Below are 12500 nucleotides of genomic sequence, written 5' to 3'. Positions count from 1 at the left end.
ACTCACATGAGATCCACCAATAGCAAACCACCACCATCCAACCATCCAATCAATTCATCATGGACAAAAAACTCCGTCCCTGCAAGCTCACACTCATTTGCATAGAGCCACGCCTACATCCCAACATCCAATTAACAAAAATGCAGAGAATCAAGTTTTTTTGCCCACAATTGTTCTTGTTCCAGAAGCGTTTCACTCGGATATAGAGTGACTATAGAGAAGAAAAGACGAGCGCAGCCTCCCTTTCTCTCCGACTCTAACCGCGCGTGTGTGTGTGTGTGTGTGTGTCTGCAGATTTCCATCGTCTGCCTCAGAGCCGGCGAGTGTCTCAGGGTCTGAACGGAGACCTGTACTTCTCCAACGTCCTGATGGAGGACTCCAGGAACAACTACATCTGCTACGCCCGGTTCCCACACACGCAGACCATCCAGCAGAAGCAGCCCATCACCGTCCACGTCATCGACCGTGAGTCGCAGATCTGTGGGAGGACGCTTCCCCTAGTCATGGGCCTCTGAATGAGCTCTATTGTAGTTTTGGGTTGGTTTGAGCGTCAATAAAACCCCCGAACATCCATTCGTCACTTTAATGCACTGTCTGATCTCTGAGCGAAACAAAGAGCTCTTGAGTCGCAAATGCCATCGGCTGCAGCTGTGAGAATCTCGCATCATATTCCTGCGGTTGCTTTGCATGTGTTTGATTTGTTTTGTTGTTTTGTTGTGTTTCAGTGGATTCACTCAATGACACAATGGCAGATTATTTGAATGACACTGATTTGTTTAGTGGTGAGTGACGGCGCACCCTAGTGACTCTGGTCTAACCCACACCCAGTGACCTCTAACCTCCGCTGTACTCCCTCATTCCGGAGCGTCTTTCATTAAAGCCCTGTTTATCGACTAACAGATCTCAGATGTCTTCTGCTTCAGACACAATTATCCTGTCGTTCCTCATCATCTCTTTCTGAACTCTCTTCATCTTCCTGGTGTCTGTTGATATTAGGGTTGGGTATCGTTTGAATATTAACGATTCCGATTCCAATTTTGGCTATCGATTCTGATTCTTACCTGTGGTTTAAAAATACCATAGAAAAACAACTAGCCTAACTAATATAAAATTCAAGCATTATTAAAGACAAGTAAACACTCTGTAATTAAAAAATAAAAAATTTAAAATGAGCAATCACAAGAACTGAACAAAGATACGATTGAAATAAAGTGTTTTAAGATTTTCAGGTATTCAGATACAGAAACTGTATTCAAATGTAAAAATAACACTGCTCTTTATAAATAAAATATACATTACAAATATAGTTATTAAAAATATAGTTATACAAAAGTGATTCAGTCAAGTACGAGGGAATTTTCTCTTTGTCTTTTGTTGTTTGATTAGTGTTATAATTATATTAGGCTGCTGTCACTTTAAGAGTTGCAAGGATCCAATAAACCGTGACACACGCCTGCAGCTCAGAAAACAGCGAGTCGGCTCCCGCTGGAATGGTTTAAAGTTATATTGAAATGCTCGCAAAGGAATCGATAAGAGGAATCGAAATTTTAATTTTATAACAAGTATCCGATTCCTGCCCTCAGGTATTCAGATGTTCGATTCCCAACCCTAGTTGACATGAGTTATGGTTATGAAGCATGATCTCACTGAGAGTGTTTTCTTCCAGACAAGCCGGTGGACGAGCGAGCGCCGGTGTTCCTGGTTCCCAGCGGCTCGCTCAGCTCTCAGATGGTCCTGCGAGGAGAGGTTCTGGAGCTGGAGTGCATCGCAGACGGCCTGTGAGTTCAGGTTCACCACAGCTCTACAGTAACTCTTGTGTGTGTGTGTTTGGGTCTGTGACGATCTGCTGCTCCCGCTCAGTCCCACTCCTGCGGTCTCCTGGACGAAGCTCAGCGGTGAGATCCCCGGTCGCCGAGCTGCACTGATGAACTTCAACAAGACTCTGCGGATCACGGACGTGTCGGAGGCGGACGCCGGGGAGTATCGCTGCACTGCCGGGAACCGGCTCGGCTCAGTTCACCACACCATCAGAGTCTCCGTTAAAGGTGAAAACAGCACAAACACACACGCTCCTGAGGCATTACTCACTCAAATTAAAGGGATAGTTCACCCAAAAATCTAAATTAGCCCATGATTTACTCACCTTCAAGTCATACTAGGTGTATATGACATTCTTTCAGACGAATACCATCGGAGTTATATTAAAAAATTTCCTGGCTCTTCCAAGCTTTATAATGGCAGTGAATGGCCGTTTCTGTTTTGAAGTCCATTAAAGTGCATCTATCCATCATCTATCCATCATAAAAGTGCTCCACAGGCTCCGGGGGGTTAATAAAGGCCTTCTGAAGCGAAGCGATGCATTTGTGTAAGAAATATATTAATATTTAATATTTAACACGTTACAAAGTAAAATTCTAGCTTACGGCCAAACAAGCATACGCAGTCTACTTACGCCTAAAGCGCAACTTACGAAACTCATGGCATCAGAAGTAGCGTAGTGCGCCAAGGCGTCAGAAAGTAGCGTAGTGCGTCAAGGCGTCAGAAGTAGCATAGTGCGTCAAGGCGTCAGAAGTAGCGCTGTGCGTCATGGCATCAGAAGTAGCGTAGTGCGTCAAGGCGTCAGAAGTAGCGTAGTGCGCCAAGGCGTCAGAAGTAGCGTAGTGCGCCAAGGCGTCAGAAGTAGCGTAGTGCGTCAAGGCGTCAGAAGTAGCGTAGTGCGTCATGGCGTCAGAAGTAGCGTAGTGCGTCATGGCGTCAGAAGTAGCGTAGTGCGTCATGGCGTCAGAAGTAGCGTAGTGCGCCAAGGCGTCAGAAGTAGCGTAGTGCGTCATGGCATCAGAAGTAGCGTAGTGCGTCAGAAGTAGCGTAGTGCGTCATGGCGTCAGAAGTAGCGTAGTGCGTCATGGCGTCAGAAGTAGCGTAGTGCGCCATGGCGTCAGAAGTAGCGTAGTGCGTCATGGCGTCAGAAGTAGCGTAGTGCGCCATGGCGTCAGAAGTAGCGTAGTGCGTCATGGCGTCAGAAGTAGCGTAGTGCGTCAAGGCGTCAGAAGTAGCGTAGTGCGTCAAGGCGTCAGAAGTAGCGTAGTACGTCATGGCGTCAGAAGTAGCGTAGTGCGCCAAGGCGTCAGAAGTAGCGCTGTGCGTCATGGCATCAGAAGTAGCGTAGTGCGTCAAGGCGTCAGAAGTAGCGTAGTGCGCCAAGGCGTCAGAAGTAGCGTAGTGCGTCAAGGCGTCAGAAGTAGCGTAGTGCGTCATGGCGTCAGAAGTAGCGTAGTGCGTCATGGCGTCAGAAGTAGCGTAGTGCGCCATGGCGTCAGAAGTAGCGTAGTGCGTCATGGCGTCAGAAGTAGCGTAGTGCGTCAAGGCGTCAGAAGTAGCGTAGTGCGTCAAGGCGTCAGAAGTAGCGTAGTGCGTCATGGCGTCAGAAGTAGCGTAGTGCGCCAAGGCGTCAGAAGTAGCGTAGTGTGTCAAGGCGTCAGAAGTAGCGTAGTGCGCCAAGGCGTCAGAAGTAGCGTAGTGCGTCAAGGCGTCAGAAGTAGCGTAGTGCGACAAGGCGTCAGAAGTAGCGTAGTGCGTCATGGCGTCAGAAGTAGCGTAGTGCGTCAAGGCGTCAGAAGTAGCGTAGTGCGTCAAGGCGTCAGAAGTAGCTTAGTGCATCATGGCGTCGAAGTAGCGTAGTGCGTCAAGGCGACAGAAGTAGCGTAGTGCGTCAAGGCGACAGAAGTAGCGTAGTGCATCATGGCGTCAGAAGTAGCGTAGTGTGTCATGGCGTCAGAAGTAGCCTAGTGCGTCATGGCGTCCGAAGTAGCGTAGTGCGTCATGGCGTCAGAAGTAGCGTAGTGCGTCATGGCGTCAGGAATAGCGTAGTGCGCTACTTTTATCAAACACTTTTATGATGGACCGATGCATCTTAATGGAATTCAAAACAGAAATAGCCATTCACTGCCATTCTAAAGTTTGATTGGCTGCTGTGGAGTTTATCAGTAAAGCAGTCTAAAGGTTCAGATGTTGGTGTAAATGTTTATCTTGTAGAAAGAGCACTAAACGCTGTTGTCTCTCGGCAGCGGCTCCGTACTGGATCAGCGCTCCCAGGAATCTGGTTCTGGCTCCGCTGGAGACGGGCGTCATCACGTGCCGGGCCCGAGGACACCCCAAACCCCACATCCACTGGTCCATGAACGGCCTGCCCATCGAGGGTCAGTTACTGTCCGTCCCAGCTGACCCCTGACCCCTGAACTCTGACTAACGTTGTGTTGTTGTTGCTGACAGACGCTCCTAAAGACCCGAGCCGGAAGGTTGAGGACGACAGCATCATCTTCTCCGAGGTCCAGACGGGCTCCAGCGCCGTTTACCAGTGTAACGCCTCCAATCAACACGGGTACTTACTGGCCAACGCCTTCGTCAACGTGCTGGGTGAGCCCACACACACACACGCTGACGAGCCGACAACATCGTAAGCTACTCGCGCACTCTCTGAGAAAGTTGCACTGCGTGCATACATAGAGTAGCCTACAGCTCGCGAGAAACTAAAGTTATTTTTCGCGGATTATATCGCTTTAATGGGGGGAAAAACGCAAAATTGTGTAAAACTTCCGGTCTTGGTAAGTTTACTCATAAACACAGTCGGTTATGTATAAAACGCATGTGACAGTGTGACAGACAGTATAATGAAAACAGCAATGGATCCGTGCACTAGCTGTAAAAGTGACAGCAGCCATAGGCTATGCGTCTCATTAATGTTGTCGTCAAAACAACAAAAGATAGCTTTAATTGTAATGAATGAGAATTATTAGCCTATGTATTTAATTTAATCAGGAAACAGAACTAAAAGACTATGTGTTATTCTTCATCTGATTACTTTATTATGTTTCTGTAGCATTTCTGAATACTGGTGTTAGACCTACACACATTTAACATTTAATTCAAAGATTGAAATTAAGCTTCCTTGTGTTGTGTAAACTCTTAACAACAAAATTATCACATTGTAAAAACGCAATGAGTGAGCAAACATTTAGGCGAAATAAACATAATAAGAAAATTTTCAACAACAACAAAAAAAATGTCTATATCGTCATAAATATCATTATCGCAAATATTCTTGAAATATCGTGATAGAATTTTGAGGCTATATCGCCCACCCCTAACACACACACACACACACACACACTGACGAGCCGACAACATCATACACACACACACACTGACGAGCTGACAACATCATACTCACACACACACTGACGAGCTGACAACATCATACATACACACACACACACACTGACGAGCCGACAACATCACACACACACACACACTGACGAGCCGACAACATCATACACACACACACTGACGAGCCGACAACATCACACACACACACACACTGACGAGCCGACAACATCATACACACACACACTGACGAGCTGACAACATCATACATACACACACACACACACTGACGAGCCGACAACATCACACACACACACACACTGACGAGCCGACAACATCATACACACACACACTGACGAGCCGACAACATCACACACACACACACACTGACGAGCCGACAACATCATACACACACACACTGACGAGCTGACAACATCATACATACACACACACACACACTGACGAGCCGACAACATCACACACACACACACACTGACGAGCCGACAACATCATACACACACACACTGACGAGCCGACAACATCACACACACACACACACACTGACGAGCCGACAACATCACACACACACACACACACACACTGACGAGCCGACAACATCATACACACACACACTGACGAGCCGACAACATCACACACACACACACACTGACGAGCCGACAACATCATACACACACACACTGACGAGCCGACAACATCACACACACACAAACACTGACGAGCCGACAACATCATACACACACACACACTGACGAGCCGACAACATCATACACACACACACACACACACACTGACGAGCCGACAACATCACACACACACACACACTGACGAGCCGACAACATCATACACACACACACACACATACACACACACACTGACGAGCCGACAACATCACACACACACACACACTGACGAGCCGACAACATCACACACACACACACACACTGACGAGCCGACAACATCATACACACACACACACACACACACACACTGACGAGCCGACAACATCATACACACACACACTGACGAGCCGACAACATCACACACACACACACACTGACGAGCCGACAACATCATACACACACACACACACACACACACACACACTGACGAGCCGACAACATCATACACACACACACACACTGACGAGCCGACAACATCATACACACACACACACACACACACACTGACGAGCCGACAACATCATACACACACACACACACACACACACTGACGAGCCGACAACATCATACACACACACACACACACACTGACGAGCCGACAACATCACACATACACACACACTGACGAGCCGACAACATCACACACACACACACACACTGACGAGCCGACAACATCATACACACACACACACACACACACACACTGACGAGCGGACAACATCATACACACACACACTGACGAGCCGACAACATCACACACACACACACTGACGAGCCGACAACATCATACACACACACACACACACACACACACACTGACGAGCCGACAACATCATACACACACACACACACTGACGAGCCGACAACATCATACACACACACACACACACACACTGACGAGCCGACAACATCATACACACACACACACACACACACTGACGAGCCGACAACATCATACACACACACACACACACACTGACGAGCCGACAACATCATACACACACACACACACACACTGACGAGCTGACAACATCATACACACACACACACACACACACTGACGAGCCGACAACATCATACACACACACACACACTGACGAGCCGACAACATCACACACACACTGACGAGCCGAACACACACACATTGACGAGCCGAACAACACACACACACTGACGAGCCAACAACATCACACACACACTGATGAGCCGAGACACACACACACACACACACACACACACTGACGAGCCGATAACATCACACTCACACACTGATGAGCCGACATACACACACACACACTGACGAGCCGATAACATCACACACACACTCTGATGAGCCGACACACACACACACACACACACTGACGAGCCAACAACACACACACACTGACAAGCCGACAACATCACACACACACACTGATAAGCCAAACAAAACACACACACACTGACGAGCCAAACAACACACACACACACACACACACACACACACACACTGACGAGCCAACAACATCACACACACACACATACTGACGAGCCCACAACATCACACACACACTGACGAGCCGAACAACACACACACACACACACACACACACTGAAGAGCCAACAACATCACACACACACTGATGAGCACACACACACACACTGACGAGCCGACACACACACACACACACACACACACACACACTGACGAGCCGACACACACACACACACACACACACACACACTGACAAGCCGATAACATCACACACACACACTGATGAGCCGACACACACACACTGACGAGCCAACAACACACACACACTGACAAGCCGACAACATCACACACACACACACACTGACGAGCCAACAACACACACACACTGACAAGCCGACAACATCACACACACACACTGATGAGCCAAACAAAACACACACACACTGACGAGCCGAACAACATCACACACACACACACTGACGAGCCAACAACATCACACACACACTGACGAGCCAACAACATCACACACACACACTGACGAGCCAACAACATCACACACACACACTGGCGTCTGCTAGCGTTACATCACTGATGTGATGATCATGTGACCTGTGTGTGTTCCAGCCGAGCCGCCCAGGGTTCTGACGGCCCCTAATAAAGTGTATCAGGTGATGGAGAACCGACCCGCTCTGCTGGAGTGCCTGTCCTTCGGCTCGCCCGTCCCGGCCGTCACATGGTGAGCCTGAACACACACTCCTCACCAAACACTCACACTGGCATTTTATTTTGGCTTCATTAGAGACCGGATTCTGCTGCAGGGCATTGTGGGTACTCTCTCATTCTCAGCTGTTAAGTAGCTATATTTATTACACGGCTCTGTGGAATACTTGGTTCTGATTGGTCAATCGCACCATCCAGTATCGTGGACTCGCTCTCTTGTTTCATACAGCGGCTGCCATTTTGTGACTATTGTTTTGTTCACTGTTGGATTATAAGATACAAACAGGTACAATTTTAAAACAGTTTAATCTGAAATAACTATCTCATATCTCCATAATTATTTATGTGTTGAAATGCTGTGTAATAAGTGTTATGACTGTATACCGTATCTCTTTAATGTCCGTCTAGTGTGATCTCGCCGCTGAAACTGCTCTCTCCGCGGAGCTTTGCGTTTAAAGACCTAATAAAATATTTCGACTCAGATCAATATTTCGAGGCTAATTATTTACTTATGTAGCAAGTAGCCATGTAACAAGCGGGATAAACCCCTTCAGGTGTGTGTGTGTGTGTGTGTGTGTGTGTGTGTGTGTGTGATCTCTGAGATAACAACTGGCTGATTGTACATTATCCCTTACATAAACCGCAGTGCATTATGGGATTGTCCTCTCCGCATGCTTCAGGACACTGTTGCTGTAGAGAGTGTGTGATGTATATATTCATAACTCCCCCGTCCGCCGCTTCTGTCAGGTTTAAGGACCGCCACTCCGGCATGTTGGAGGGAGATCCCTATGTGTTCCACAAGAACGGTACGCTGGAGATCCACGTGTCTCAGGCTGTCAACGGCGGGAAATACACCTGCGTCGCCACCAACAACCTCGGCATCTCCGAGAACCACGTCTACCTGGAGGTCAAAGGTCAGAGATCATTCATAAAAATCTATTTAATTATATATAGAATATATATATAAAAAAATCTTCAGCAACATTTTAAATTTAAAAATATACATATTTACAAAATTATATAAATAAATAATTAAAAATAAATAGATGCTAAAATATATATATAATAATAAAATTATATATATATATATATATATATATATATATATTAATTATTAATAATATATACATATAAATGTATATAAATAGATAAATCATTAAATAAATAAAATTGAAATGAAATAAGTAAATAAACGAATGAATGAATGAATTGGAACAGAAAATACCTTTTTTCCAAATATTATTTTACATATATAAATTTTTTCTAGTATAAATTGGTCCATGGCATATAAAAGATTGAAAACCCTGCTGTAAATAATTCCATCTAAACACATGAAACTATCACTATATTGAGTGTTTTAGTGCATGTTCAAATGAACAGACATGGATATCGGTCTTGACGGCTCCAGGTATCCCATCATGCATCATGTCTGGAGGCTCCAGGCTTCAGTTAAGTGCCTCTGAAGCGCATTAGGAAAGCCTTCAGCCCCGATGGGAGCCGGAGAAACTCTGGGATCTGCAAGCTGGCAGTTTCTCATTCCTCAGATCAGCATGTCTGGAGGAAGCAATCAGTGTTACTAATGATCTTTACCATCGCCTAGCAACACCCTAGCAACAGAATATCCTGACCACCTCATAGCAACGCCTCGGTTACTGTGAAGCAGCTCCTCTGTGTGTGTGTGTGTGTGTGTGTGTGTGTGTGTGTGTGTGTGTGTGAGTGTGTGTGTGTGTGTGTGTGCGTGTGTGTGTGTGTGTGTGCGTGTGTGTGTGTGTGTGTGTGTGTGTGTGTGTGTGTGTGTGTGTGCGTGCGTGCGTGCGTGCGTGTGTGTGTGTGCGTGTGAGTGTGTGTGTGTGTGTGTGTGTGTGTGTGTGTGTGTGTGTGTGTGTGTGTGCGTGAGAGCATGTTTCTGATGGTCATCTTCTCCTCAGAGCCGACGCGGATCCTCAGGCCTCCAGAGTACAGGCTGGTCCATAGGAACCGGGACGTTGTGTTCGAGTGTAAAGTGAAGCACGACCCGTCTCTCATTCCCAGCACCAGCTGGCTCAAAGATGGAGGAGAGCTGCCCGAAGACGACAGGTGTGTGTGGGACTTGTCATCATATCTCAATTAGCATCAATTAGGTTTGAAATTTGGGTCTAATCGATATTTTCAAGGTCAAACTGACCACAATTGGATTCAATACCTCATATTTGTAATATCAATTTTTTATGCAAATTGCATGCATGACAAAATCACAACATTTCAGGAAAACATCATCAGTTAACCAGCATTCGTGACAAATCCATCTCATAGTATTTTACACTTTACAGTATTTATATACACTCATTAATTAAAGGGGACATATCATGAAAATATGAGTTAGTCAGTGTGTAAGTGCTATAATCGAGAGTTTCTACCAACCCAGAAAACGTGAAAAGTGAAACCCAGTAACTCTGTTCTGGTGAGCCTTTCTCTGCAAGCATGTCAAAAAATAAGCAGATCAGATTTCTCTCCTTCTGCACACAAAGGGTAAATTTGACAAGCTAATAATTAATAATCTGGTATTTTGAGCTGAAATTTCACACACACATTCTGGGGACACCATAGATTTATATTACATCTTTTGAAAAGGGGCATAATGTGTCACCTTTAATGAGATATGAGTCTGAGATGTGTGTGATCACAGGTTTCGAGTGCACTTGGACAGTCTGACCATCACAGGCGTGACGGAGAGCGACGCAGGAACGTACACGTGTGTCGCGAACACCTCTCTGGACCAGGACTCGGCCAGCGCTCGGCTCACGGTGGTCGGTGAGTGTCCTGATGTTCTCTGTGTAACACTCAACCCAGCTTTATTTATACAGCGCTTTCTACAACACAGAGTTTCAAAGCAGCTTTACAGAGATAACAGGAAAATAATGCAACAAAGTGTGTTTCTAGAAGAAAATAATGTCACAGTCCAGCTTAAGGAAGTTCAGTGATTGTTCATTTTGTTGTAAAAAAGTTATTAATTTAGTTAATTTATATACACTCACCTACCTCACATGGCAGTTGCTTCAATGCATTTAGGGGTGTGGTCCTGGTCAAGACAATCTCCTGAATTTTGAGCGTGGCATGGTTGTTGGTGCCAGACGGGCCGGTCTGTGTATTTCACAATCTGCTCAGTTACTGGGATTTTCACGCACAACCATTTCTAGGATTGGGCTACAACAGCAGAAGACCCCACCGGGTACCACTCATCTCCACTACAAATAGGAAAAAGAAGCTACAATTTGCAAGAGCTCACCAAGATTGGACAGTTGAAGACTGGAAAAATGTTGCCTGGTCTGATGAGTCTCGATTTCTGTTGAGACATTCAGATGGTAGAGTCAGAATTTGGCGTAAACAGAATGAGAATATGGATCCATCATGCCTTGTTACCACTGCGCAGGCTGGTGGTGGTGGTGTAATGGTGTGGGGGATGTTTCTTGGCACACTTTAGGCCCCTTAGTGCCAATTGGGCATCGTTTAAATGCCACGGCCCACCTGAGCATTGTTTCTGACCATGTCCATCCCTTTATGGCCACCATGTACCCATCCTCTGATGGCTACTTCCAGCAGGATAATGCACCATGTCACAAAGCTCAAATCATTTCAAATTGGTCTCTTGAACATGACAATGAGTTCACTGTACTAAAATGGCCCCCACAGTCACCAGATCTCAACCCAATAGAGCATCTTTGGGATGTGGTGGAACGCGAGCTTCGTGCCCTGGATGTGCATCCCACAAATCTCCATCAACTGCAAGATGCTATCCTATCAATATGGGCCAACATTTCTAAAGAATGCTTTCAGCACCTTGTTGAATCAATGCCACGTAGAATTAAGGCAGTTCTGAAGGCGAAAGGGGATCAAACACAGTATTAGTATGGTGTTCCTAATAATCCTTTAGGTGAGTGTGTATATATATATATAGATAGATAGCGCCGCTCTGGAGAAAACCGTCATGTCATCGTCCAGCTCAGTTCAGTTCTCATATAATGCTGTCAATGCAGGAGATCAATAATATTGTTAAATATTAAATTAAATGTCCCCAAATAAGCAAGACAAAAGCCAAAGGCAACAGTGAAAACTCCATCAGTGACAGAATGGAGGAATAAACACCGACTCAGTCTCAGTTCTCCTCTGGCCAACGAACCAACAGTGTGTGATTATGATTAAGATTCAGGCATTACAGATCAGAGGTCAGATTGGATCAGAACATTCAGAATATTATTATCTATAATCCCGTCTCCGGACTAATCCGTGTGGCGCTTTCCTGCAGAAAACACTAATGTGAGTCTTGTTCGTGTGTGTGTGTGTCTGTAAACTAACACACTTCTTCCTCACTCTCTGACCCCGCCCACTCAGAGGCTCCGCCCACTCCGGCTACGATCTACGGTAAACACACACCGTGCCGTATCGCATCCCATAATGCCCCAGGGCGT

General features: G+C 46.1%; 1 protein-coding gene across 11 annotated transcripts in view; it reads left to right on the top strand.

Moving 5' to 3' along the window:
- nrcamb (neuronal cell adhesion molecule b) overlaps positions 1 to 12500 on the top strand; it is an 84394-nt gene that overhangs the window by 50922 nt on the left and 20972 nt on the right. For 4 of the 11 annotated variants that reach the window (XM_077215057.1, XM_077215059.1, XM_077215056.1 and 1 more), the window contains 11 exons: positions 295 to 465; positions 726 to 782; positions 1667 to 1778; positions 1861 to 2045; positions 4065 to 4196; positions 4270 to 4413; positions 7960 to 8071; positions 8803 to 8969; positions 9984 to 10131; positions 10721 to 10845; positions 12424 to 12453. In XM_077215057.1, coding sequence (XP_077071172.1) covers positions 295 to 465; positions 726 to 782; positions 1667 to 1778; positions 1861 to 2045; positions 4065 to 4196; positions 4270 to 4413; positions 7960 to 8071; positions 8803 to 8969; positions 9984 to 10131; positions 10721 to 10845; positions 12424 to 12453 — 1383 coding nt within the window. The remainder of the gene's footprint in view (positions 1 to 294; positions 466 to 725; positions 783 to 1666; positions 1779 to 1860; positions 2046 to 4064; positions 4197 to 4269; positions 4414 to 7959; positions 8072 to 8802; positions 8970 to 9983; positions 10132 to 10720; positions 10846 to 12423; positions 12454 to 12500) is intronic. The other 7 variants (XM_077215061.1, XM_077215067.1, XM_077215065.1 and 4 more) reach the window with 3 other exon arrangements.

The sequence above is a fragment of the Siphateles boraxobius genome, unplaced genomic scaffold (assembly GCF_051911475.1).
Source record: "Siphateles boraxobius isolate OS27281-9 unplaced genomic scaffold, OSU_SipBor_1 69, whole genome shotgun sequence".
NCBI lineage: Eukaryota > Metazoa > Chordata > Actinopteri > Cypriniformes > Leuciscidae > Siphateles > Siphateles boraxobius.
Note: the sequence above shows the minus strand (reverse complement) of the source record. Positions and strands in the feature narration are given on the sequence as shown.